The following is a 27,842-nucleotide window of genomic DNA, read 5'->3' on the forward strand; positions in this document are numbered from 1 at the left end:
TCACTTTTCAGTGTGTTTGCTAGCACTACATTGTGTACAACCAAAAATATGAAAAAATTTCATTAGGTTGAGGACGGATTGTCAATTCGGCCAAAATAAGAATAACATGTTTTAAGGGTAGATGTCACATGCTTTGTTAATCTATTTTTTTTTCATAAAAAGAGTAATACTAGAAACTATATTTTTATTCACCAATTATTGTACAATATTGACGTGGCATTTCCCACTACCCTCGTGAGCGAAAGCTCATGGGAGGCCAATGTTCGCCCCGCAGACCACCCTCGTCTCTTGGAGAGGCGATGGGGTTGGGGGCAAGGATGCGTGACGCCCAGGCAGATGTGCCATTGACCAGATGGCTTCGGGCGCAACTTGCGTTCGAAGACTCGATGATTCGCTGGATTTTGCAATTCACACCAAGTATCGCATTTTGCTACGTCCTTCATCGATGTGAGAGCCAAGATATCCGTTGCCGAGAGTCGTCGTGGTTTTGTACAAGATTTGCCTCCAGCCAAAAAAACATAATCTCCAAAAAACAAATTCATTTGACTATAAAAAAATATATATAGTTGTTCGCTAAAACAGATGAGGAGCTTACGAGATTCATCGGGCATATAACACACAAGTTCTAGAAGCATACTCGGTGAGTATCCTTTTTTGTTTCTCCTTAGTTCTGCACTTCTTTTTTTTACCAACAAGAGATAAAATCAACTTGAGTCTGTTGGAGGCTGTTCCTTTGGATGTTTGGAGGAATAGTGATCACCAAGTTGGTTCTGATTTGCTAGTTGAACCTGAAAATATGATCCACGGCAAAAGTGTAGCTCGCCATAACAGTACAAACAACCCCAAGTATATGTGCAAATCACTTGTAAAAGTTTGTAAAAATGTGTTAACATAATGGTACAACCACAAGCATGAGGGAGAACATGCACATGGTTATGCTTAATTATATTCTGATGTCGTTTTAATGAAAACACATGCAGGGAAACTCCAGTCTGGCTGTTCCCTTAGCACTCTATGTTAAACTTTAAAGCATCTAAATGTAAGACATGTAGAAATTCTTGCAACTACAAGACAATAGATGTGTAACACAACATGACACACATACTTTCTTTTGACAGATACCCAAGAATATACATGACTCCTAGTGTGCTCCAAAATTTTAAGCACTTAACAATAGGCAAACCATGCTGCAAAAGATGATTTCTGTTAATTGAGTTAATATCCAAAGATCTATTCAAAAAAAACCATTGAATGATTTTGGCATCATAACTTGTGTATGGGGTAATGAGATGACAGCTTAACAGAAAAGAACTCCTAGGACTTTATCTGTAGGAAAGGAACAAATATCCCTATTCTAGATGTATGAGGTGTCTCAATAAAGCAATCCTATTATAGTTGTTCCTATGAGGTATCCCTATTGTAGAATGGTATAATTGATCTTATAAATAGTAATATGCCTTGTGAGGGACAGAGACATTCACTGTGATTTTCTATTTAATTAATATGATATTAGACAAATATACAAAATTCAAATTCCGAAGTGAATGCGAGTGTTAGACTGTTAATTTGACAGTTTTGAAGATTTGTTGAAACTGTCAAATTAATATTGTGAAATAAAAATGTGGTATATAGCACTACTCTGTTAAAAGTGAGTAATTTAAAAGGGAAATATTGTATACTGCACAAATATTATGCAATTTTTTTTTTTCCTTCTCATAAATATCCTACAAAGTTGATGTGGCAGGGTGGCATGGTCTAATAGTCCTTGGATTGGCCATTGTTTAAATAAAATATCTAATAACTTCTAAATCTACCCGCATTGAGTCTGTAGGATATTTGTTAAATACTTGTGTGGTGAGTAATGTTATTTAGTAGACTGTTATACACTTGTCAATACATCTGGATGACATGATAGTGAAATTGTAAATTTATTTAATATTTCTCGTTAAAAATACATGTAAGAATTATAAATTTAATAAAATTGAATTAGGGAAAGGTTATCCTATTTTTTGCGTTGTTTTTAACAAAGCATCCTTAATTTAATTAATTTATTTTTTTTTTAAAAAGAATCGTCGCTACTCGCTCTCTTTATTTGAACTCGAAACTCGCTCGCTGAGCGAATCAAAACGACATGGCCGAGTGGCCCGAGTCTCACTCCCAGGCCGAGTCCGAGTCACCGAGTTCTGTCGGCCCGATTTTGGATCTCCTTCTCTCAGTCGGTTACGCCGAGGCCCGAAAACCCGATATTTCTGCCTCCGACAAGCTGTCCGGTGGCCTTGCCTGGTGCATCGCTGCCCTCAACGACGTCGTTCGCGATGGAATCCTAATACGCCGGGAGGAAATGCACGTAACTCTCCCCGAAATGATTGCGATAAACAACTTGAATAATTTCCGAATCAAATTCAAAATTCGATTTGCTCTTTGATAGTTAACGTTGTTGTATTATGGAGTGCAGTGAGGTTGAAAAGCGCATTGAAGAAGGTCTAAGATTGATCGGTTGCCCACACCTTCTTGAAGCTTCTCAAGTTGAAAGCCTAGACTGCAAAGCCATTTTCCCTGTTGTGCAGTGGCTTGTTAATCGTATTCGGACCGTACAAGATCATATCGGCGATGATGAGGTATCTAACTACATGTCTATGTTTTACAGTTAATGTGTGTGTGTAATTGAAATTGGAGATTGATTTTGAAGTAGTATTGTAAGAAATTGTTGTGACGCTCGTAAGGGTTTTCTGAACTGTAGAGATTAGAAGGTGAGCTGGCTTACAATGTCATAATTTGAGAACTGGCATAAATCAGCTTTTTCTCTCATATTCTATTTGTTTAGTTCACTGCCACTTACACTTCTCTCGCAAATGGGAAGGGGTGTTGATTTGGTTTTGGGATTTTAATCAAAACTTGATGAAACCAAATTAATTCAATCGAGTTGCAACTTGAAGGTCACAAGCTTAAGTTTTTCTGGGATGTGGATGTTTGATTTTTTTATTTTTTATTTGTAAAGAGAAATGCCAAACACACTCCCACTCCCACACTCCCAGCCGTGACGTTGGTTGGCAATTGGGTGAATTGGTCAGTGAGATGTGCTATGTTGTCGAAGTAAAGAGCTAGTTCAGGTTGAGGTTCATGTAGCAAGTTTGTGTTTTTGGTTTTCTGAATTGTCTGGGAACATGATTTCTTGGCTTTCCTGTTTAATTGATGTTCTTCAGGGGCATTATTTTTGAACAATAGATTTTTGGTAGTTGGGTTGGTCTGATTTACCTCTAGGCATTTTTACTTTTCTCATGTTCTTTCTTTGCTGTGCTCCAGAATCAACCAGAGGTCAATGTTATGAACGAACTCAAACTTTTACGAGAGAGAATAGAAAAGGAGGGTGCTAATATTGCCTTGCAGAAATTGACGTCACTTATGGAGTCGTTAAAGGTGTGCTGTCTTTCTGATCTGTGAGTATATTGAGAGATCTTACTCCAATGTCAACTCTATTTGTATACACCTTAGTTCATGCGATTATTAATTTTTAATTTTTGCTATTTACATGCATCTGAAAGAAGCCATCACAAGAACTGGGCTCCATGTGCAGTTCTGCCACAAACTGCAAAGAAGCCTGGTCCCCAATTCCCATTAGACTGCTCCTCTCTCTCTCTCTCTCTCTGTGTCTCTCTCTTTCTCTCATGAAATCGGAGAATGCTTTCCTTGGTGGAGTTGCTATAGAGCTCCAAGTTGGCATTTGTAGTTTCTCCTATATGTTAACATACTGAGGATAACAAATTTTTTCAGCAAAGTTAACACAAAGGGAATGAATGCTATCATAAAATGCTGAACACCAGATCTTGTTTCTTGAAGTCTGATGGAACACAAGAAATATTTTTGGCCACTAAGATTGTGATCGATCTGTCTTAATCCAAGGATTTAATTGAAGAACCATTAGGTGCCTTTAATGATGAACTCCTAGTAGTGCATCTAAATTATATGTATGCACATTCGTATATACATATTTTCGGTCTTGGTGGCATCCCCATCAGGTCTAAGATTCAAATTTCCTTGAGTGCAAACAATTCATTGGGGCTATTCCCGCTTGCAAAGCCGAAGTCTTACCCGATCCGTGTGGAGGGGGCGCTTTGCACAGGTCCGGAGTTCGGCCGCTAGGAGTGGGTACTAGATGTGGCCTTGCCTTGGAGGGTCTCTGTCATTAAAAAAAAAAAATGTTTTTATGTGTGTATATATGTAATTAGGGTAATTCTATTCAAGATTTGAAAAGAATTATCTTGTAGACGCATTAGGGAGTTGGGTCTCATAAGCTTGAGAGTTTCAATGAGTTCTGATGGAAATTAGGGATTTTTCACCATAGCATCTCATTTAGTTCATTAAAATATACAGAATCAAAGATGCTGAAAGCATTGCAAAATTAAGAAACAAGTTAGGAGGTAATGGAACTAGTATTACTATTACATGATATTTCAGAAAATTATTCAATTTAGAAGTTGATCTATTGAAGCTTTTGGGTGTTTCACTCTTTATGTTCTCTATGTGGTCCATTCTTCTTCTGCTGGTTGCCACCAAAATATTAATCTTAACTTACTAGCAGAACATGGTAGATTATTATTTTTATTACTTTGTTGTGTAACAAATTTTAAATGGTCTGGAACCATCTCTAATGGTTCATCCAAGGGGAAGGTTCACTCTATCTTTTCCCCCTTTGCTTCACCTATTGTGACCTTCGTAGGGGATTAAACTGGCTTTCAACACCAATATTAGTATATAGTACAGGGCACAATTTTGTTTTTAAAATTATATGAATCAGGGAAGTGATAATTTTATTTCGTCAGAAAATAGATAGATGAGAATTTGATCATCTTTAGGAAACCTTTGTTGTCTTCATGCATTATTTCTGTTTATGAAGTGTGAATTGCACTCATTGGTTGGTTGTGGTACTCGGAGTAGCTATTTGAGCTTGAAGAGCAAAACTTGCACATGATAGTTTTTTGTATCAATCACCTTGTCAGTTGACAAGAGAGATTCTTTATGTAATCTTACTTAGTATCCTTATTCATTAAGCTTGTCTCATTTATTTATTTCATTTGGTGGTTGATGCTCATTATTGGAAGCTTTGTTCAGGATCTGGAAAGGCAAGAATCTGAGTTCCAATCTACTTGTAGTGCAAAACGCTCAGAACTGCAAGCTGATGTTATTGAATTGGAGGGAATGATAGCAAATGGTTGTGATAGCAAGAGTATCTCTCATATTCTAAATCATTCCTTTATCGAGTCACTGGAAAAACTGAATTCAGCTAAAAAGGTAAAATGTTTAGTTAATAGGGCTCATCCTTTTGTTGTTGATGAAAGTTAAGGCACAACCTCAGGCACAATCCACTTGGAACATCATCACAAACAATATGTGTGAGATCCCATGAAATTGATGGTATTACAGAATAGATCTTTTATACAAGTGAACTAATTGAGCCAAGCTGCTTCATTTATTTTCCTATAAGCATGCATTGTTCTCATCTGAAACTTACATAATAGTATTTCTATAAAATTGCTTAAGTTTGAAATTTTTTAAGGAATTTTCTCTTTTCCCAGCAATCTTCTATGATAATTCCAGCATCACCCTCTATTTGATTTTCCTTTTTATCATATCATTTGCTAATAACATTCTGTTTGTCAATATGTATTTAGTAAAGTGAGTTTTTCCCATACAATCGTGTCCTGTTAGAGAAGACTGCCTGCTTAATTTAGACCATCAAAATTAAGCTTTTCATCTAGATTTTGTTTATGTATTCTTTTGTTCCTTCTATAGTTTTGGCAGTCGAGGTAACTGGCCAGTTTCTATGATTATAATGTATGAGTTTTGAAAAAAAGAAAAAAAGATTTTACTCTCTTGCTTCTACTTCTCTTTTGTCAGAAATCCACCTGATGTTAATTTGCTGTGGCACAAAAAACAAAGGACAGTTTGTTTTATATGGATTACTAGTAAACAATACCTGCTGTATACTTCTTGCAGGAACTTGCAGCTAGATGTATGGCAATTTTAGCAGTAAAGCGGCAGCTCGATGATGTGCCATCCCAGTCGGAACTCATCCAGTATGTTCTTTTTTCCTGACTTTCCTTTTCGCTTTGCTTTACAGCATTTTATTACTCCTTAAAATTTGTAGGTTTCTTGTACATTGAGGCGGTTTCAAACTTATATCAAGTTTGACATTTGCGAGAATTAGGTTTAATTCAATGCTACTAAGAGTCTGATGAACTTAAGAACCTTTAACTAACAGCGTTTTTTAGTGTTCAACTAAAGCAGAGGCTTTCACCCACAAAATCCTCTCTTCCAACTGATTGGAGTCGTCTTGCATTGGAATTCATTGCCATTATGACGACAAATATGTAAATAATTGGTTGAAACATTTAACATCAATAAACAAAGTGGTGGTAACACATCCCCCCCCCCCCCCCCAACAAATACATTTCTTTTCTCTTATTATTCATCAATGTAGATCATGGAGCCTTTCATTAATAGGGTGCCATGAGTATTATCTTTACACAGCATAAATCGTTTGGGGTTCAGCCCATTATTCATTTTCTATCGTGATGACATTTTTGAAAAGTTGGGAAGCTAATCTCAACAACGAAGTTGGTAAATATTGGTCATCATTTGTTATAGGATTCAGAGAACCATGTCTTGTCTATGGAATCATTTTCAATTGTTCGTGTTTCTAGAAATTTTTGGTAAATTCAAATATGGCAACTAGTTGCAATCTTGATGACTCTGCTTTCCTTACAGAAAAAGTCACTTATATGAATGTTTCTCCGTTTTTCTCTTATGTTTTTGCTATTTCCTCTGTGAAAAAGACTTTAAATTTAGAGGCTTCTTAAACTCATCATAAGGAAGCCGTGATTTCAACTTCTAGTGACACCTTTCCGCTTGTTTCTCGATTTGGATTTTTTTTTTTTAAAAAAAATCCATAATGGCTTGATGCGATTTCAACTTCTAGTGACACCTTTCCTATTGATTCTCAATTTGGATTTTTTTTTTTAAAAAAAAAAAATCCATAATGGCTTGGTGCTTTTATTACTTTCCGCCAAACAACACAAAATCATCCAAGTCAACTTTACCTTGTTTTCCCCTTATTGGAGACCCTGTTACTTATGATAAATGTCTCTGTTTCTTATTCTGTCCTTTCTTGCACTGCCACTCATCCATCTTACCATCGTCATTTTGGTTGCACGTATTTCTGAACATGTTCGTATTATTGTAATAGGTCCTTCAAGTACTGCAAATCTAATTATTCACATCACTTATCTGTATCAGATTTTATGTTAGCCACTTTTTCAGACTCTCATATCTCATGTTATAGACAAAATGTTTTAAAATAATCACTTTTTTTATATTCTGCTTACTTTCTTGATGAATATATTTCAGGTATGAACGCCGATTTTCTGAACTGTATGTCCATATCCAGGTTTAAGATTTTTTTTTTTTTTAATTGGACTTCTCTCTCTCTCTCTCTCTCTCTCTCTCTCTCTCTTTTTTCCCTGAATATGTATTATCATATATGTTCTCATTATCTCTTATAGAACTTTAGAATTGAATTTTTTTTAATGTGTAGGAAAAACATCGACAAACTCGTAAATATTATGGCACCTATAATGCCCTTTTGGAGATAAAAGAATTGATGCTAAAGGAAATATCCTTATTGAATTCAATAAGTTCACAGGTATGGATCAAATAAGACACAGGAAAATATGCTCTCTCTCTCTCTCTCTCTCTCTATATATATATATATTGCTTCATGAACAAAATTGAATGGTTGTTTTAGGTGAGTACTTGTTCAAATTTGCTCTTTTCTTCTGACATTTTGCGCTTTAGGTGCGCTTAGGCATACTTTTAATGGCATTTGTGTGCCTACTTTCTACATTTGAGTTGGATTACAAGATTATGTCACTTGACCAGCAATGGGACTGTATGACCCCAGATCAATGTTGTTGAAATGTGCAGGTCGGACTAGGGGCCAAAAAAAAAAGTGTTTGTGTTCTAGCTAGGGAAACAAGATTTGGACTTCATCATTAGGGTGGTTGTATCTCTTGTATAAGTTGTATACTTTTCGTGTACAAGGGTTTTGCCTCTTCATCTAATAAATTATTATTCAAAAAAAAAAAAAAAATCGACTTACTGACATGTAATTTACTAATATTGTTTGACCTTACGCTTTTTTATATAATGCGCTTGATTGCGTATAAAAAATAATAATAAAATAAATTTACTAATATCATTTGAGATATATTTATACTATATAGAGTTAGAACCTATTTTTGTTAAAATTTAAGCAATTTCAGATATCTTGATTTGATGTGAATGCAACTAACCATAAGACCTTACATGATACACCACCAATTTGGTTTGTAAAGCTCCCAATAATTGTCTGCCCATATATTTGGTGTGAAATCTTGGCTGGGTTTCACACTTGAGATAGATAGTCTTATTTGCTGTCCAAGAAAATAAAATTGTGGTCAATGCTACATTAGTGCATGGGTCATTTGTTATAAGTTCTGCTTTGTGGACTCAACAAAAACCTGTTCTTCCAATCACCTTCTAACATTCTATCATACACGTGATGTTCATATACGAGGTCGGACATACACTGCTCAGATGGTTCAAAACATATTTTATAGTTAAATGATACATCTATCTAGAATATCCTGAACTTGGTATGGAGTATGCTGCTTTTTTTGGTAATTTAATTATGTGTCAAGGGTTGCAGCCCTTTCCGTGACTTGCATAATTCTCACTACTGTCTCCTTTTACATGAAACTCCGTACAGTTCCAAGATGCCATTACTAGTAGTGCTGGTCGCATGAAACTTATTGATTCCATGGAGGGAATTGTGAAGAGCAGTCAACAGGTAATTTTCACATTTTGGGCAGATATGAAGGAACCACTTGCTTTATAATTTAATTAACAGACCAAGTAGGCCGTCAAGTATCCAAATTCTCATTAAAGTGTCTTTGTATTTTCTGTTTGGGCTACGAAGGAAACAATCGGACCAAAAGTTTCCTATGCTTTGTCATGAAGAAGAAATTTTCTTCAGATTGATGTATTATTTCTGTGGTTAGTTTTGAGGATTGTTTCTTTGTTTTTGCCAAATCTTAAAAAAATAAAATAAAATAAAATAAAAAAATAAAAACTTATTTCTGTCTCTAGAGATGTTGTATATATTTTTTTCTCTAACTTTCCTCTTTTCCTGGAAGTCTAATTTGTAACTACATTCTTCTACCTCCATTACATGAGTGGACATATATTTGAACTAATAATAAAATATCTTAGTGAGAAAAATTCTTTCTAATTAGGATTTGTTGCTCAAATAATGGCTGTTAGAGGAATTTTTTTTTTTTGAAGAGGGAGGGGGTTGGGGGGTGTGCAGGGTGGGGATGGATATTAATTGGGCCTGAATATAGATGAACGTGATCTTTAGAGGACAACTCAGATAATAAGAATTAAAAGAATCAAAATCAAATTTATGTTATACTTTTCTATTGAATTGCTTTTGATCATTTGAAGTTCTTACTGATGCATCCATTTTTTAGAAACAAGGAAAGGTGCAACTTGGGCTTCAAGAAGAGCAGAAGGTTTGTGACGCTCTCAAACAGCGATATGCTGCAGCATTTGCAGAGCAAAGACGTTGCTACACGCTCTTAAAATCTTTTCAGGCAAGCAGTCTAATAAATATGCAGCAATTAGTCCTTATTCTATTGGCAACATCAAACAGTTATGATAGGTTGAAGAAACTTTTGTTCTTTTGTTCTTTTCTTTTTCTTTTCCTGGTGTTGATTTGGAAGGAGCTGGTGAAAAAGTAACTCTACAGGTTACTATTAATACTAAAGAACCCAAGACCCAGTATTTTGAGACCTTACAGGGACGCATCGTTAATCGTTATACTTGACTTCTCTTGCAATTCTGTTGAAAATATATCACAAAAACAATTGTTTGGTTAAACAGAAGGTTTCTTCATATAGCATGGCCCATAATTTATAACTGAATTTCTGTGAATTGACCTATAACAATACTTCATTAGCTCCGGGTTAGATGTTAATAGTTATGTACTATTGTTTTGTCACCATTAGTACCTTCACTAGTTTCCAAGACAGAACCACGTTGGAGCTTGAGGGGGTGTTTAGTTTTGTCCCCCATAACCCAAAATTTTGGTTCCGCCCCTACTAGTTTAGATCCGATACTATTTGTTAGTATTCTGGTTGGGGCCTATTTTAATTGTCCTACTCTATCTACTATTGTTTGTAATCACTCTGAGATCACTGATTCACTGGCATGACTTAATCAAATCTTTGAATTTCCAGGAGGAATGTGCAAGGAATGAGAAACTTCGGTGCCAAAGTTCTATCTAGAAACATTACTTCCAGGTGTCAGCATGCAATTGATTTGAGTGCTTACCTACTGAATCAAGAAAGAGATCTAGTAATTGGTATTGCCTCTCAATCTTTTTATTTTTTTTATTTTTTTATTTTGGCACTTTGTAGCTCTGTAGTTTTACCTTTATTTCTGAAGTTGGCTATATTATTTATTAGGGCATAATATTTCTACTGCTTACTCAGAAATAAATAAATTGTAAAAACGAAAGCTTAGTTCAGCAATTCAACTTTTCCCCGTACTGATCACAATTATTCCTGAATATAGAGTAAGATTCTTCCCATCCCTCTTTACACAGACAATTCAGCAGCCTTACATTTTGTTTATATCTACACATGTATATGCGACTGCTTATTGCGCTCTGATTAACGGAGTAACGCTAGAAGTCCCCCTTGTGTCCCTCCAAGAATGATGTGGCTTTTAAAATCACTATTGAGCTTATGATTGACCAATATTAAATTTTGACCAAATGGTAATTGTAAGAGCTACATCATTTTTGGAGGGGCATAAAAGAGACTTTTAAAATTACTCTTAATTAGCGACCAAAATGAAGCTCTTTAAACAAAGAATGAAGGAGCTCTTATTTGATGTTTTTTAAACCATTTGCTCACTGAGCCACCCAAAACTTGTTCATTACTATTTTTTACATGCTCCTCTCTCTCATAGCTCTTATTTCGTACATACTCTCATTAGGAGTGCTAGCCTATAACCCGCGACATGTGCGGGTGATTGCAAATTAGATATTTGCACAAACTGACAAAAGCACATATATGTAAAAAGTAATAGATAATTTACAAATTAGATAAAGAAGGGAAAATTACAGTTTACTCTCCTAAAGTTAACAGTGTTTCAATTCGAACACTTGAGTTTCAATTTTTGCAATTCACCCTCACGAAGTTCCAATTTTTTTAATTCGACCAATATTATCCCAAAATTTTCATATTGCCCATAAATTTTATTTTTTATGAAAAAAAAAAAAAAATTTGGGGGTGCAAAAATGGCCAGATGGCCAAAGGGGTGATTGTGGCAGCCCTGAATTTTTTTTTTTTTTAAAAAAAAAATAGAGGCAATATGGAAAGTTTTGGATACAATTGGCCAAATTGCAAAAATTTGAAACTTTGGGGGGGTGGATTGCAAAATTTGAAACTTTGGTATTCGAATTGAAAAACGTTGTCAACTTTGAGGGGGTAAACTGTAATTTTCTCGATAAAGAAAAATTTGAGTTATTTGATCAAAATGCAACCGACAATTTATCAAGTTTATAAGCATGATGTTTATGTACCTAAAAACAGAAAACTGACATCTGTTTGAATTCCAATTCAACCAAAAAAGAAAAATAGGAGTGCATTTTAAAACATCATTGAACCATATCAATTAATGTAAATTTGTTCTTGAAACTTTTTGTTTCTCAATTTCTATTGTTTAGTAGCTTGCTGTTGTTTGTAAACCAATTTGAGCAGGCTTTCATCATTATTATGAAAAAGGGTGATGATTTGTTGTGTTTTATTATGCGTTTGTGTTTAAAACCTTGACTTACAAAATAATTTGCAATAAACACAACACAAAATGAATTTAAAAAAGAAGTCTTAAACACTGAAGACTTACTCAGCGTAGAGGGTGGTGAGGAAGAACAGAAGAATAGAGAGATAATGAGAATTTTTATTTGCTATTTGCGGAGTTTGAAGTATGTGGGAAGAAAAATGTAAGGATTATTTGATGTATTGTATGCAACGTTTCAGTGGTTAACTTAAACGCGCGTTTTATACTGAAAAGTGATACTTCTCAATTGTCAGCAAAATTAAAACGCCACATGTTGCAATGTTAGACTCTCCTCTTTATTAAATCCTCTTATATATATATATATATATATATATATATATATATATATATATATAGGATGCAATGGGAGAGATGATAGACCAGAAAGAGCGAGAAGTGCCACTGTTAGGTGTACTTCCCCAATATGCCAAAAGCTCCAGAGCTAACTAGGCTAGCCTAGTCTAGCGCTTGTACTCCAAATTGGGCCCACTAGGATTATAGCAATTCACCACATTTCTTTAATGATGTTCATGGCTACTCATTCTATGACGGTTTTTACTGTGAATCTGGTACTTTTGTGGCGGCTTCACTCAGGCACTAAGTAGCCTTTTTATAGATTGCCCCTTCCGAGATTTGAAAACATGACGTGGTGCCTACTTTAATACCAAATGTCCAAATATTAGGTACCTAATCAATACGTCAAAAGCCCCAGAGCTACCAAGTTCATAACAATGTTAGGCACCTAACTTATACGCCAAAAGCTCTTGAGCTAATGGAATGCATAAAATCAAGTCCTTAAACTTATTCCATACTAAGCAAACTCAATCTACTACATATACTCCGCTTTTGTGCCAACGTTCACAGCGGCTTGTTTATGGTGGCTTTCATTCTGAATCTAGTAACCTTTTTTACTTTCAAGGTGGTTTCACTAAGACACCAAATAGCCTTTTTCATAGGCCGTCTCCTCCTATATTCAAACTCGTGACATGGTGTCTGCTTTGATGCCAAATGTTAAAGTACAGCCTTTAGAGTTAATGAAACACGAAAAGTTAGACCCTTAAACCTATCGTATACTAGATTGACCTATATAACTCAAATTAGGCCTCCGAGAATGATATCAATCAAGAAAGATTGGAAGTATGGGAATTTGGAAGTATGCTATAAGTGATTGAGAAGTGATGGTCATATTCAAAGAGAAAAGAAAAGAGGGAAGCTTCATCAATTTTGATGGGACAAGTCTTATCACAATTTGTCTTCATTATATGTAGTAAGATAAAAAGCAATAATTTATCCTATTTTGAAAGGGAGAGAGCAGGTGACAATGCTTTGGCCTCAGCACTAATGAAACAACAGCACCCATCCACATTCATGTTGATGCAAATGCCCCATGGCCATCGATTAGGAAAAAAAAAAGCCCCATGGCCATGGATTTCTTCCTAAAGACAAGTTTGGGTGGGCCATACTCAATTTTCATGCATCTTTGTCTCCAATAAAAGATATTTTTATACTCCATGATTGAGTTCATATCCTCTCTCTCTCTCCTTTTCAGTTTCCATTTTCATTTATATCGATTATGATCTTTTTCTTAAGTTGTCAAAAAAAAAAAAAAAAAAAAAAACTGCATTTCTAAGCCTCACTGATTGGAATCATCTATATCTATTTTACGGTTAACAAATCGTAACAAATATCTCATTTCGTTGAAATGACGGTGTCAATCTACTCTTGATTATTATTATATTTTTTAACAATAATTGATTCATAGGTAGATTGACACTACCATGTCAGCAGGGATGGAACCACCCACGGCCCCTCCAAGCCATAAGGTGATCTCCAAAAAAATTTTATCTTACAAGTATCTATTATTATGATATGAGAGTGTCAATCTACACTTTTATTTATTTATTTCCTTAACAATGGTTGATCTAAAGGTAAATAATTGGCATTGTTACGTCATCACAGAGAAATAATGATGAGGGTATTGGTGTGAGAAAAATGTTACGATTCCTCTTGGTGTTTTCTTGGTGTTCTCATGATCCTACGTAGATATTGTTTTCTAAAACAACATAAAAAATAAAATAAAATAAAAAAATTTACCACACCGATCCCTCATATGTTTTTTAGAAAAGAATATCCACATAGGATGAGGAGAACACAAAAAAAAACTGTAACATTTCTCTTGATGTAGTATATAGTATTGACTCATTTACCATTAAATATGTAAAATCTAAATCAAACTATGAGATAAATTATTTCTATTTCACTTGAAATTGAGAGCATATATTCCTCAATGATTGGGCCAAGAAAGGGCCCCATTTAAATTTTTTTTTTTTTTTTTTTTTTACTTTTACAATAATTAAGAAAGGGCCCCATTTAAATTTTGAATTTGCAAAACTAGTAATTTATTTGATCGCCGGGAAAATAGAGAGAATTGGAGTTTTCCTTGTCTCCATTTCCTTTAGCTGACAAACAATGTACAGGAACATAAAAAGATATGTTTATTTTAATTAAATTCAATTTTCTTTATTTATTTTTTTAATTTTTTTTGTCTGGTACGACCACATAAAACAAGTATAGAGACACAGAAGAAACAAAAGAATGTCTGTTTCATGGAGATTCATATGTGGACAGAGCTCCGTTTGTATTTTAGCTGAGAGATTTTCTTTGTACTTTATTGGATTGGATTTGATGCAACTTGTAATTAAGTACACGCAACTGACACCACAGATAGACAGAGAGAGAGAGAGAGAGAGCCAGAAATTTTGATGGGAAGAAGCCAAATCATTTTTTGGAGGGACTTGTCCAAGTTTTATTTTCATTGCCAACCCAAAATATATGAATTATTTAGATATTATATATTATATACAATGTTCACTTGACAAATTTAATTTTTGGAGTTTGTTAATGTGTTTTAAGACTACTTTTTTTTAATTAGAAAAAATGTTATGTGATATAAAGGTGAAATAGCAATACTACATATTTATCTTCTATCTTAATCTCATACTATTGAGTTGATGTGACAGTGCACATCAACCCTTAGATCAACTTTTATTAAAAAACAAACAAAATTTTAAGGGGTGCCCATTAGCCCAATAGTTGGTTCGGTTTATGACCAATGTCCAAGTAATAAAGTTCAAAAGACTACATTTTGCTTTTATTCACTTGATGAGTTTACAATATAAAAGGCTCTATTTACAAAGCTTACCGATGAAATATAATCCTAATAAGATCTCTTAATTTAGGAAGGTAATACAATTCTCATCAAATCTCTAAGTTTAGGGTAATCTAAATATACTCTAACATCCCATCAAACTCAAAGCAAAATGTTTCTTAAAACTTAGTTTGAAAAGATTTATTTTTCTTGGAGATGGCAGGGCGGTGGCAGAGGCCGAAAACTTGTTGTATTCATGAGGCCAACTATGGGCCTTAAATAGGCATGAGTTTTAAACAATATCACAAAAGCCAAAACATGGGCCAATAAATGGCCAAGATGAGAGATAAGAAATGGCTAAGATAATTAACAATAGCGAAAATAAATAAAAGAGAATAAAGACACAAGAATTTTACATGGTTTAATCTATAAACTACGTCCACATGATAAAGCTCAAATGACTACACTTTGCTCTTATTTACTTTTATGAGTTTACATTACAAAAGGCTATATTTATAAAGCTTATAGATGAAATATAATCCTAGTAAAATTCTTTAATTTATGGTGATTCAATCTCATCAAATCCTTAAAGTTTGACTGATCTAATCTTTATCAATGGTAAGACAATCCTCATCAAATCCCTAACTTTAGGGTAATGCAAATATACTCTAATAGTAAGATCTGAGAATAGTATTTAGAATAACTTAAGAGTAAAAATTGTGTTATGTCTTTATAAGTGTTTTGTGCTTTGAGTTGCTAGTTAGTGTTATTGTTTTGAAAATATGAAACAAAATTTTGCATGAACATAGGCATACTTAGTTCTAACTTAAATATTTTAATTTAAGAAGAAATTCTTTGATCATTGGGGGGGGGGGGGGGGGGGGGTCGATCATCCTACCCTACTTGTACGAAAGGCTATCGAGTCCATTCAAGAATACAAAAATGCACAAGTAAAGTTAAAAGAGAAGGAAGTCAGGGAAGTCAGAGAAACAGTGGTTTGCCATTACTAGAAGGCTCCTAAGTTAGAGAAATAGTGGTTTGCCATTACTAGAAGGCTCCTTGGGGGGTCGTTGTTGGGAAACCCTACATGTACAAAAGGCTATTGAGTTCAAGAATACAAAGATGCACAAGTAAACATGCAAGAGAAGGAAGTAAGAGGAACAATGGTTTGTCATTATTGGAAGGCTCCTTTAGATGGACTAGTGAAAGTAAATTAGGATGTTGCAGTAAATATACATACTAAGGAGATATGATGGGCATAGGAGTGATCGTAATTGATTCTACAGGTGAGGTGTAGCTAATATTACTGGTCTAGTTGTTGCTGAATCTATTGTTGCTTTAAGGGCAATAGTTATATCATGTCTAACAGGAAGTAAACGAAGCAGCTCATAAGTTAGCAAAGAGTACACTCTCCGCTATAGAAGAAGTGATCCATATAGAGGAAGCCACTCAGTGTGTTATGATATTGTAATGATTGAACGCTTTGTTCAAAATATTTTTCAGTGATGAATGGAATGACATAATGGTTTTAATATATATAGTTTAATAACTAATATTTTAATCTAAATTTCTAATTTGATCAACACATTCTTATTATAGCAAGAATTTGATTGGTAAGGAAATACTCTTATTTAAAATTCAGAGAAAAAAAAAAAACTCAAGGAGTCAAGATTGATAAATGACATTAATGGGGATGTTCATTTCTAGAATTGTTAATGCAGGCAAATTAAACATACTTTAAAATAAATAAATGTATATAATGTGTACATATATTTATTCCCCCAAAATCTTCTTTTTAGTTTTATATATAATAATTATGTATACTATATTATATGTACAAGCTGTTTTCAAAATATTGAATCAAAATATTAAATAAAAATAAGAGTCTAGTGTTGTGCTTTTCTTTTGAAATGAACCTATATATATATATATATATATATAATAAACTTGTTGAAATTTGGAAATTTTTAAAAGAGAACGTGTTGTCCTTTTAATATAGTTCCCTGTTATGCAACAAGAAGTACTTACATGCTGTGTTGATGATGATGATGACATTATATATATATATACACATACATATATACATCATATGATGTTGTTTGTTTGCTGTAATTATTCCTGAAATTTGTATTGGGGTGCAGATATTCGTTGGATATGTGTTTTTTTTTGACATGTAATGAAAAAGGTGTTAGCTAGGGTTAAGAAACCCTAGACATGGTTGCAACTTGCAATGATGTCTTTCTTTACCTTTGCTCTGACTTTCTTGTCTGCGATTCCATATCTTCATTTCTTTTTCACACGTGTCATTTTTATTTATTTATTTATCTATTTATTCTCTGTATTTTTCTTGTAGTTTCTAGCTACTTTGTTGATGTCATTTCGTGTATAAATGTTGATTTTTGTGTAAATTATTTACTAATTTATTTCCTTATCAAACGTCGCTTGCCTTACAAATAATTATGGCATCTAATTATTATTTACATACATTGCATCATCAATTATCTTAAATTAATATTCAAACTCATAAAAAAATTAATATATTTAATTATTTTGTCCTTCATATATAGTCTTGTCCAAATTCTAGATCACTATCAATTAATTAATTAATTAATTGCAAAACCATGGTAGAAAGAAATAAAGAAACAAGACTTTGCATGATATATAACAACAAAAGGATGAAAAGGGGCTCAGAGAGAAAAGACAAAAAGAGAGAACTCTTGAGATATAGATTTTGTTTATTTATTATTATTATTATTATTATTATTATTATTATTATTTTTAATTTAATTCTTTATTTTAGTAAGCCATTCGAGATGCTTGGGAACCTAAAAAAGTACTTGTACTGCTCAAGAGAAACGAAACATAAACAATAATACTTTATTTTATTTTATTTTATTTTAGGAATAATGCTACGGTTCTCCATGTGTCTTTTATTATTTTCCTGGTTGTTTCTGCTTTTCTTTACCTGATGGGGTACTAGTGGGGTAAATTTTTTTTTTTTTTGTTTTTTATAGAAAACAATATCCATGTACGTAGGATCAAGAGAACACTAGAAAGAACCGTTGCATTTTTTTTTGGTGTGCAAGTAAGAATTAAGGTATTTTGGTATATATATAAAGTACCTACGAAAGCCCCAGCGTTTTCAAAGGTATAAAATATAAACCAGTATATTTGAATTAATTAATTAAGAGAGCACAAGCATAAACTGATTAATTAAATGCATATGATGAGTTGTTATAATTAATTTAATCTGCAATATTGGGGGGAGGACCCAGAAAGCCAACATATTTTGGAGTACTTGTTGGCATTCTAATACAAGGCATCTAATATGGGATCATATATGCTTCATTATACTTCTAGCCCTACCAAATTTAATTATACATTAAATTAAATGATCTACTATATATAGTAAACAACCGACCACTTTTTATTTCTTTCTTTTCGGATAAGTGATAATTTATTAAAAAAAAAACAAAATAACAGTTAAATCACCGTTAATTAATACTTTAGAATTTCTCTTCACGTGTAGAATCAGATTGACAATATGTAAAATATTTTAGTTGAAAACTAGGGGTAAACTATGAAGTAACAAAGGTTCGAAACTCGGCTGGGATACTATGTTAAATCATCAATTAATTGTTGCAAAACTTAAGTTCCGCTTGAATTAGCGATTTAAAAATAACAATTTACAATCTGTGATTTGAAAATGCGATTTTTAAAAACACAATTAAGTATTTGCTAAGATCACAGTTTAACTTTTAAAATCGTGTTTTCTTTTTTTCTTTTTCTTTTTTACACACATCATTGCTTGTAATTTGACAATGCAGATTTTTCTATATTTTCATTGTTATTAGTATAAGGATTGGTATTCTCCGGAATATCAGTAAAAATCACAACACGTTTGGCTTTTCTTGCCCACCAGAGCCGTAGCGAAAGCGAGTCTTCCTAGGGTAATTATTACTGCTTATGGAACCGAACTTGGGTGATCTATCCATGACCACTCCCTTTGACAGCATCCACTAATTCGCAACTTATCTTGAAAGCCATATTTCTACCCGAGCTTTTTCAGGATGCCTCTAATAACCAACGAATGGGGAATCGTTCATGAATTCAAATTCACAGTCAATAGTAGTTAATGGTTCAAATTTATCCTAAAGCACGATCTTTTGAAAGTACTCTCAAATGATACATTAATTTTCTATGATCTTGGTTTAAAATTGTAATTTTGTGTACGAAACAGCAATGTCAAATGCACTCTTAAACTCATACAAAATGATAAATTTAATCATTAACTTAATTAATACATCAACAAAAACTAAAACATTAGCTCAAAAAAAAACCGAAATTAATTAGGCAGCTAGTAATTAAATCAACCAGATTCAAAGATAGCCAATATTTCCACACAAGAACATTTTTGTCAACACACTCTCATGCATGCACGCAACTTCAGCATTTTAAGTTCGTAGAATCGAAAGGGCATTCTCGAGATTTTTGGCCTTCAAACCAATATACTCTTTCACCGCCACAGAGCGGTAACGAGGAATTATATTATCTTCCCCGGAATTCAAACCCTTATACAACGGCGAAACGACGTAGTCCGTCGGCGGGCTGTAAAAGTAGGCGACGGAAAATCGCTGCCGGCTGCCGTTGACCACGACGCGGTGAAGGGCGTTGGGAAATCGAGCATTCGAGAGAATATGCAGAATATCGCCGATGTTGACCACAAATGCGCCGGCGACCGGCGGAATGAGAACCCATCCGAGCCCCGGTTTGAAGACTTGGAGGCCGTTTGTTTCGCTTTGGTGGAGGATGGTGAGGAGGGAGGTGTCGGTGTGCGGGGCTAGACCCATGGCTTGGTTCGGGTCGGGGCAGGAGGGGTAGGAGTTTAGCTGTAGAGCTGTGGAGGCGGTTGATGGTGGTGGTGGTGATCCGCCGGAGCCGGTGGTTGAAGCCAGCCAACTTATTTCTTCGGCGGAGATTTTCAGGGAGTCGAAGATTAGGCGTGTGAGTCGCTCGGCTAGACCCTTCATATCCTTCTGATAATTTTCCATTGCATCACTGCAAATTAATTAAACTTGGAGTCAATAAAAAGATAAAGATAAAGAAAATAACTTAATTTAATTAATTTCCAAAAAAAAAGAAAAAAGAAAAAAGATAATTAATTAAGAGGGGATTAATCATTAATGCCTAAGCACATGTGGTTTGGATTATTCTTGGGATATATGAGTCAACAAGAAATGCCTAGCTAGGCACTAGTATCTCAAACTTGGTTTTTTTAGAGTCTGAAAAATACTTTTTTAATTACCCTCTAGCTGTTGGGCACAAGAGAATGTGTGAGATCTTGTAAATATTAACGTTTGAGATTTCAAATTATAATGCTAATTTTCAACGACTGATGTGTTAAGTGTTGCGTATGTAAATTTGTAAAAAAATTATAGTAAAAACTGTGTCGACCAGCACCGTCTTTTGATTGATCATGGTGATCCACATGCATGTTATATATATATATATATATATATATATATGGCATGTCCTATCAAAGGGGCCATACATGAATACCTACCTAAATGAATTATGTGTGCTCTTGGGTCCTCCAACGTGATATCCACCATATAATTCGCATCAAACAATGCGGGCCAAAAACACCTTTGTTGACTACTAACTTTCTCCCCCCCCCCCCCCCCCCCCCTCCCCTTTTTTTTTTTGTTTTTTTGTTTTTTTGTTTTTTTCTTTCCTTTTTATGAAAAGAAAAAAGAAAAAAAACTTTGCTTCCAAACAAATTCAAGAATAAAAGAAAAGCAGCTTTGATATATGAAACAGTCCACGTGCATGGAAGTGCATGGAGTTAATTAATTACCAAAACCGTTCATGGTCATGGGGCCAAAGTTCCCTAACATGATCGGCCGGAGACCCCATGATTGTGAACCCTTCATGCCACATGTACTTTGAGAAGAACGGCGTTATCCGAGCAACGCCATATCCGGTGGCCCCGCACGGCGTCCGGAGGGCCTTCAACTTTTGTCGGGTCGGCAGGGCGAAGAACCGTCCAGCCTCGTACTCAACCTCCTCTATATGACTCAACAATACTCCATGGTTCACCAACTGAAAAACACCCCACGTCTCGCATGCCTGCACTATAAGCTCGGGCGCATTGGGGTCACCGAGGTCGATGACGGGCACCGGCGACGACGACAACTCTCCGAACGAGAAATCGTTGGAGGATTCCGGCCGCCACACATGCGAGTCGGGCATGGTCCGCACGGCGGAAAAGTCGAGCGGGGCGATATGGTGGAGGTGGAGAGGGTGGTCTCTATAGACCTCGGAGAGGGTACTCATGTTTAGTTTGTAAGTTGGAAGTGAAGAAATGATGAGTAAATGGATTTTGCAAGAAGATGATAATCAGAGATTAATGGGATTTTGTTAAAGTGATAAGAGTTGGGAGAGGGTGGCTGTTGGATGATGTTGTGTCTTTTGTGGGTTTTGGATTGAATATTTATGGGAATATGTATGAATACGACAAAGGATGGAACAAACAAAACCAGAAAGTTGAGGCATCTCAAAGACTTAAAATAACAGTTTCTTTGTTCCATGATAAGGGGGACCTCTTTTTTCTATTCTTTTTGCTTTTGTGGACGAAGGACGACATCCCACTCTTCATCCACTGGTTGGAAAAATTCATACCACAAGATAAGATTCAGCTACCAATCGACGACCCAGATTCTATCCTACTTAAAAGCCCCTTCACGTGTCGACTCAAATTTCCTTCTTAATAGGCCGGTGATCAAACCCGTCAACCCATAAAATATATTGAAACAAGTGGTGAATTGGCAGAGACAGTGTTCGAATTCAGAACCTGATTAGCATGCTTCTGATATTTAATCTATCCTACTTGAACGCCCCTTCACGTGTCCACTCAAATTTTTTTCTTAATAGGCCGGTGAGACCCGCCAACCCATAGAATATATTGAAATGAATGATGAATTGACAGAGACAATATTCGAATTCAGGACTGATCAGTCTGCTTCTAATATTTAATTTATAGTCTAGAAGGATTAATTCCAAAGCAAGAGTCGACGACCGAGTTTTTAGAAAATGCACAGCAAATTTTGGTGTGATTCATTAGTCTCAAGAGAGTTTGTCGGTCGGTAGAGGTCGAGGTACAAAATTTCTATGCGTAGATTTTAAAAACATGTCAAATATATCGGTTGCTTCTATGGAAATTCTTTATCGATCATGGGCTTTCTAATAATTACCATGTGGAAAACGTATAAGACGATGAAAATAACATGCACTTTGTGTTCTCAACTATTTTTTTTTTGCTTTCCATTTTCTACAGTTTAAATTTGAAGCGTGCCGGCCTTAGAAGTACTACAGTTTTTAGTACAAACCCTTAATTTATAAATAAACATGGCAGTTCATATATGGCACATATGATCATGTGATCAACCACTAAACCATTAAATTTATTTGTCAAATTTTGTTACTTTTTTTTTTTTTTTTTTCACTTATGTTATGATACGTGGCATGCACGTGTGATATGTTACGTGAATTTCTACTAAAATTGAAATAAACGTTGTAATACGCCAAGTATTTTCCATTCATTTTTAAAAGTAAACTTCATTTTTGGAATATACACAGTACGTCTATGCACGATACCCAATTTTAATATCGGTATACCCAGAAAAGAAAGGAAAACCATTAAAACAATAAGTAATGCTATACTTTTCACTAAAATCACACCACAATCATCAGGGATGGAGCCATAAATTATTATGGGCAAGGGTTAGGAGTCAAAAAAATTTGCTGCTAGGAACTAGTACGTACCTTATAATTTTTTTTTACATTAAATTTTTTTTGTTCTTAAGAATTGAGGGGAGCCATGGCCTATGCCAGTCCCCCACTCTCTCCGTCCCTGACAATCGTACTATGCTAGTGTGGCATGGGTGCCCTTAATTTTTTCTTCCCTTTCTTTTACAATGAATGATATATCTAAGGACTCCAAGCACATGCTACATCATGTAGTATATAGGTACGTAGTATACCAATTCAAGGCCAATTATTTGTCACGACTTATGTTTTTCTTTTTCGATCTACATTTATCTTTCAAACTGAACTGGAGAAAATTTATTTTAATTCAATCTATTAAACTGATCACATCCTTAAAAAAAAAAAAAACAAAACAAAACAAAAAAAAAGAAAAAAAAAAAGAAAGAAAGAAATGCCCGAAGTTTCATACTGTCTGTCGGGGGGGTTGATGATGAACAGTGTAATTTCCATTCACATGCATATGCCTGGACCTAAAAAGAGTCGGTGAAGTGGGAAAATTTGGTCGGACCAATTAGAAACATGTTTTCCTTTGATGAAGGTGTAAGGTTGACCTCTTTATTTATTCTGACCAAATAAAAGTAAGACTAATTGCAGGCTTCACAAGTTAAAAGGGTTGGTGAATTTAAGAATCCCAATTATATTAAGTAGCATTTTCATGATTTTTTTTTTTATATATATAAAAATTAAAATTAAAATAAATAAAGACAGAAGGGTAATTGCAGGCTTGGAGCTTTGTTATAGGAATATCTACACACTACATTCTAATAATATACCTCTTATTTAGTTATTTATTTCATTAATTTTTAATTAAATTTAATATTATTACTATATTGATCAATATAATATATAAATCAATTAATATTCAAAACGAAATTATTTTAGTCAATGGTTTCATGGAAAATATGTACGTGTGGCTGAAGTCGAGCGGCACATGATTTTGGGGAAGAAAATTAAGTTGTATTTCAAAAAGGAGTAAATCATGGAGATTACTATTCTAACCTTTAGCCAACCGCCCTGCTGCAAACAAATGGAGTAAATCATGGAGATCACAAGCCTTTTTAGCTAACCGTCCTGCCGGAAATAAATATATCATCCATTTGATTTCAACTGAAATGGGGTTCAGATTTTATTTTGTTTCATATACCGCTTTATTGGAAAGGAAAAATCATCCACTTCATTTCAAATCATTCACTTTATTTCAAGTGAAATGGGATTTAGATTTTATTTTGTTTCATATGCCGCCCTGCCGGAATGAAAAATCATCCACTTTTGAATTGAAGATATTATCTTCAACCGAAACGAAAGCCAATGATCATGTATTCAACTTGATTTTCATTGACCTATACAAGTAGTCCAAGGAAATGGGGGATAGCCGAAAGAATAGAAGTATGGGACTCTACATATCATTCGACATCCCGCCAAGCCCACACACTTGTTCAACATCCCACCAGTTCAACGGATAGCCGTCCCAAACACAACTTACTTGCAACACACGTTCATAAGGATCCTATATATATGGAAAGTAGCGTATAATAGAAATGGAGAAAAGACAACTCATTAAATAGTATTTAGCCTATATAAGGATGCTAGACCCAAGTATGTTCCCATGCCCTTAATTATTAATCTCCATCTATCTCCTCCATCGTCGCCTCTATACGTTACTGACTTAAGTATCGGAAGTGGCGCTGCCACTCCCCTCCCCTCTTTGCGGCGCGCCACTCTAACCTTGATTGTCTTGCAGGGATCTCCAGATTGAGGATTAAGCATGTGGGTGGTTGATTTTACGCTTTAACACACTTCATTTCAACTAAAATGAGGTTTAGATTTTATTTTGTTTCATATATATTTTTTAACATTTTAATCACGTTATTAAATTATTGATTAAATATTTAAATTTACCTCTTTTTATGAACTTAAACTTTTGGGATAAGTTGTGATTTAATACACTTGACAACATATTCACCATGTAACAATATATACGCTATTAGATTAATTTGTGAGATTTTGAGTCTGTTTGGCATGCGATTTCGAATGCCAAAATTGTATCATTTGGAGGTGCGTTCTTAAAAAATCATAGTTTGAAAACATAGAAGAAAAAAAATCTACACTTTCAAATTGCAGGCAATAGTGTGTTTTTAAAACACATAATTTTAAAGGATAAATTAAAGTGCGATTTTAAAAGTCAAATCATGATTTCACCAAACAATTAACTACGTTTTTAAAAATTATACTTTAAAATCGCACATTTTAAATCGTAAATCAGTATCATATGATAGATTTTTTCAATTTAGTTAAAATAGGGAGAATGCTTGTCACTGCAGCAAATGGGTACTTCTTATAATGAAATCATATATATATTTACTGTGCTGTACGTTTATATAGGTGGGTATGCTCCATCTTCTCATTATAGTAATTTAAAAAGTTAATTGGGAGAGAGAGAAAGAGAAATATTAATTAAATTAAATCTCATAGTGGGATTTTAATTCTTATAAATCAGTGGAAAGTCGATTCTTCTTCTTTTGTAGTGGGTTTGGTTTTAGGGATCTATTAGGTTTGTAGATTTGTAATGTAATTTGCTTTTAAATACTAATTTTATATATATATATATATATAGTATTTTTAACCTATTTCCTGTCAAGTGAAATTGAGAGATTTCATTTTGCAATCTAAATTTTTATTTTTTATTTTTTTTTTGAAGTGTTCTTGCATCTATAATCTCTTCAAATCGGTCTTTCCTTATTTTTCTCAAATGTTCCCGTTTTGTTTTCCCTGTTAGAGCTTTGATTAGACATTGAAAATGATGGAAAAAGATTTAAGCAATTTTACTACTTAGATTGCTAGCAATTCGATAGTAAATATAAGAGAATTTTAATAAAGGCTCATCTGTCGAGCAAGCCTCGGAGGTCTCCGCCCACATGCAACAAGTGGACTTCATAAGAATTTTCTTATATTTATTATATCCTTCAAACAACAAATTACTAGAATCGAGATCGGAAAATGACCCATTTGTATCTTTTCCCCTATTTTGTCTTACTAGAGGAAAAAAAAAACAAAGAAGAGAAAAAGAAAAGAACATGGATAAAAACCTGCTTTCTCCAACTGGCGTGGAATTGGAAGTGCCTCTCACATATTTAACTCACTTAAATTCTACTCATCTTTCTCAAATAGAAAAGGTCATGGAAGTCATCGAAGCTTGGTGACTTTTATGGGAATTGAAAGCCTCTCTTTACCTACCTCTTGGGGGACTAGAGAAACCAATACAAGTGGAGGATGAGGTGAAATGGGATTCACCGTCTGAATTTCCCACATTATAATAATAATAACTCATCATTATCTTCCGAGTGAGGGGGCAAGGGAATTTTTTTTTTTTTTTTTTTATCATAATTTTTGTTGTTGGGAGAGTTGAATGTGTAAAGTTTCATAATTTAAAGATAGTAGAGTGAAAGATAGACGAGAGAATTAAGGTGGCACTAAAAAAAAACTCAATTAGTGACGTTTGGGATAGTAACATTTTTTAAAGAAAAAAAAGTCATTAAAATGCGGTGTTTTACTTTTCAAACGTCACTATTTATAAAATAGTGACGTTTGAATAGTATTACTATTCACGCGTAAAAGGTCACTATTATTGGGCTTAAAACGTCAACTTTCAAATGTCACTATTTTGCCCTTTTTTTGTAGTATGGTTTAGTCTATGGTCTACGTCCATAAGTCAAAGCCTTTTTTTAGCTACATTTTTTTCTTCTTCTTAATTATCTGATTTTATACAATACGGTATTTATAGTGAAAGAATTTGAACGTTGCACGTCTCTTCTACTTCTACATTAAAATCAATAAATTTAATTTACACAAACCATCTTGTAACTTTTGTTTCAATAGATTGATTATGTTTTTTTTAGGATAAAGTCCATATACCCCCCTCAAACTACCACCTAATTGATAATGTTCCCCATAAACTTTCAATTGTGACAATATCCCCTCCAAACTACCAAAACATTGTCAATGTCCCTCCCCTCCCCCCCAAGACTAGCAATAAGACAAAAATGCCCCTATAAAGTTTTCAATAAGACAAAAATACCCCTATAAATTAAAAAAAAATTGATTTTTAAAAAAAAACGAAAAATTTTAATTTAAAAATAATATTTAAAAAAAAAAAACAATTTTTTAAACAAAAATTTTTAATTTTTTCTTAAAACGGAAATTTTTATTTTTTTTTAAAAAAAAAAACTATTTTTTTATTTAGTTTTAAAAAACAAAAAATTTCATTTTGTTAAACGAAAATTTTATTTTTTTTAAACGTAAATTTTTATTTAAATAAAATTATAAAAATAAATAAAAATAAAAAAACGAAATTTTTCAATTTTTTTATAAAAAAAAAAATCGAAATTTTTTTAATTTTTTTCTTATAAAATTGATTTAAAAATAAAAAATAAAAAAAAAATTGGCCAACGTGTGGATTTTTTTTTTTTTTTTTGTTAGTTTTAGGATTTTTCTAGAAGTTTTAGTTTTTTTTTTTTAATTTTACTGAGGGTAATTTCGTCATTGGGGGGAACATTGACAATTTTTAGTAGTTTGGAAGGGACATTGTCACAATTAAAAATTTGGGGGGGACATTGTCAATTGAGTGGTAGTTTGAGGGGGTTATGTAGACTTTTCTCTTTTTTTTATTAAGTAATTAGAGACATATCACATATTACTATATTAAATGAAATTTAAATATGAAAAATGCTAACTACTCACTCTTTTACAACTTGTTATCATGTGTCATCAAGTTGTAAAGGAGTTGTAGGCATAGCATTACTCTCTAAAGAATTGGATGAATCAAAGGAAAAATGCTAGACTTCCAATCATTTTACAATTTTTGACACGTATGAGCATTTCGAGTATTCTAAATATCCATCTCCCATCTTAATCCAATACCACTGGG

The 27,842-nt window shown here is 33.8% G+C and overlaps 2 protein-coding genes and 1 non-coding gene across 3 annotated transcripts; 1 reads left to right on the plus strand and 2 right to left on the minus strand.

Moving 5' to 3' along the window:
• Positions 1-322: 322 nt before the first annotated feature.
• Positions 323-478, minus strand: LOC132191187 (5.8S ribosomal RNA). The gene has a single exon (XR_009441216.1). It is a non-coding gene; the product is annotated as a 5.8S ribosomal RNA (ribosomal RNA).
• Positions 479-2,094: 1,616 nt separating this feature from the next.
• LOC132190740 (paramyosin-like protein) lies at positions 2,095-10,685 on the plus strand. Its single transcript, XM_088510498.1, has 10 exons — positions 2,095-2,343; positions 2,456-2,618; positions 3,304-3,417; positions 5,110-5,289; positions 5,995-6,074; positions 7,405-7,444; positions 7,592-7,699; positions 8,804-8,884; positions 9,567-9,689; positions 10,335-10,685. Exons 1-10 carry the CDS (start codon positions 2,132-2,134, stop codon positions 10,380-10,382), a joined length of 1,149 nt encoding a protein of 382 aa, XP_088366624.1. The 5' UTR covers positions 2,095-2,131; the 3' UTR covers positions 10,383-10,685.
• An 8,669-nt stretch (positions 10,686-19,354) lies between these two features.
• Positions 19,355-21,534, minus strand: LOC132190369 (gibberellin 3-beta-dioxygenase 1). The gene is made up of 2 exons (XM_059605341.2): positions 20,949-21,534; positions 19,355-20,149 (listed from the first exon to the last, which is right to left on the minus strand). The coding sequence occupies exons 1-2, from the start codon at positions 21,425-21,427 to the stop codon at positions 19,546-19,548; spliced, it is 1,083 nt and encodes a 360-aa protein (XP_059461324.1). The 5' UTR covers positions 21,428-21,534; the 3' UTR covers positions 19,355-19,545.
• Between the last annotated feature and the right edge of the window lie 6,308 nt (positions 21,535-27,842).

The sequence above is a fragment of the Corylus avellana genome, chromosome 9 (genome assembly GCF_965113065.1).
Source record: "Corylus avellana chromosome 9, dhCorAvel1.hap1.2, whole genome shotgun sequence".
Classification (NCBI taxonomy): domain Eukaryota; kingdom Viridiplantae; phylum Streptophyta; class Magnoliopsida; order Fagales; family Betulaceae; genus Corylus; species Corylus avellana.

What these genes read in the sequence shown, in the direction of transcription:
- LOC132190740 (XM_088510498.1), top strand. Translation starts at nt 2,132, where the DNA reads ATGGCCGAGTGGCCCGAGTCTCACTCCCAGGCCGAGTCCGAGTCACCG. An exon ending in CACTTATGGAGTCGTTAAAG is followed by an intron (nt 3,418 to 5,109) that starts GTGTGCTGTCTT and finishes AGCTTTGTTCAG; the next exon opens with GATCTGGAAAGGCAAGAATC. An exon ending in TTGTGAAGAGCAGTCAACAG is followed by an intron (nt 8,885 to 9,566) that starts GTAATTTTCACA and finishes TCCATTTTTTAG; the next exon opens with AAACAAGGAAAGGTGCAACT.
- LOC132190369 (XM_059605341.2), bottom strand. Translation starts at nt 21,427, where the DNA reads ATGAGTACCCTCTCCGAGGTCTATAGAGACCACCCTCTCCACCTCCAC. An exon ending in CATGACCATGAACGGTTTTG is followed by an intron (nt 20,150 to 20,948) that starts GTAATTAATTAA and finishes ATTAATTTGCAG; the next exon opens with TGATGCAATGGAAAATTATC.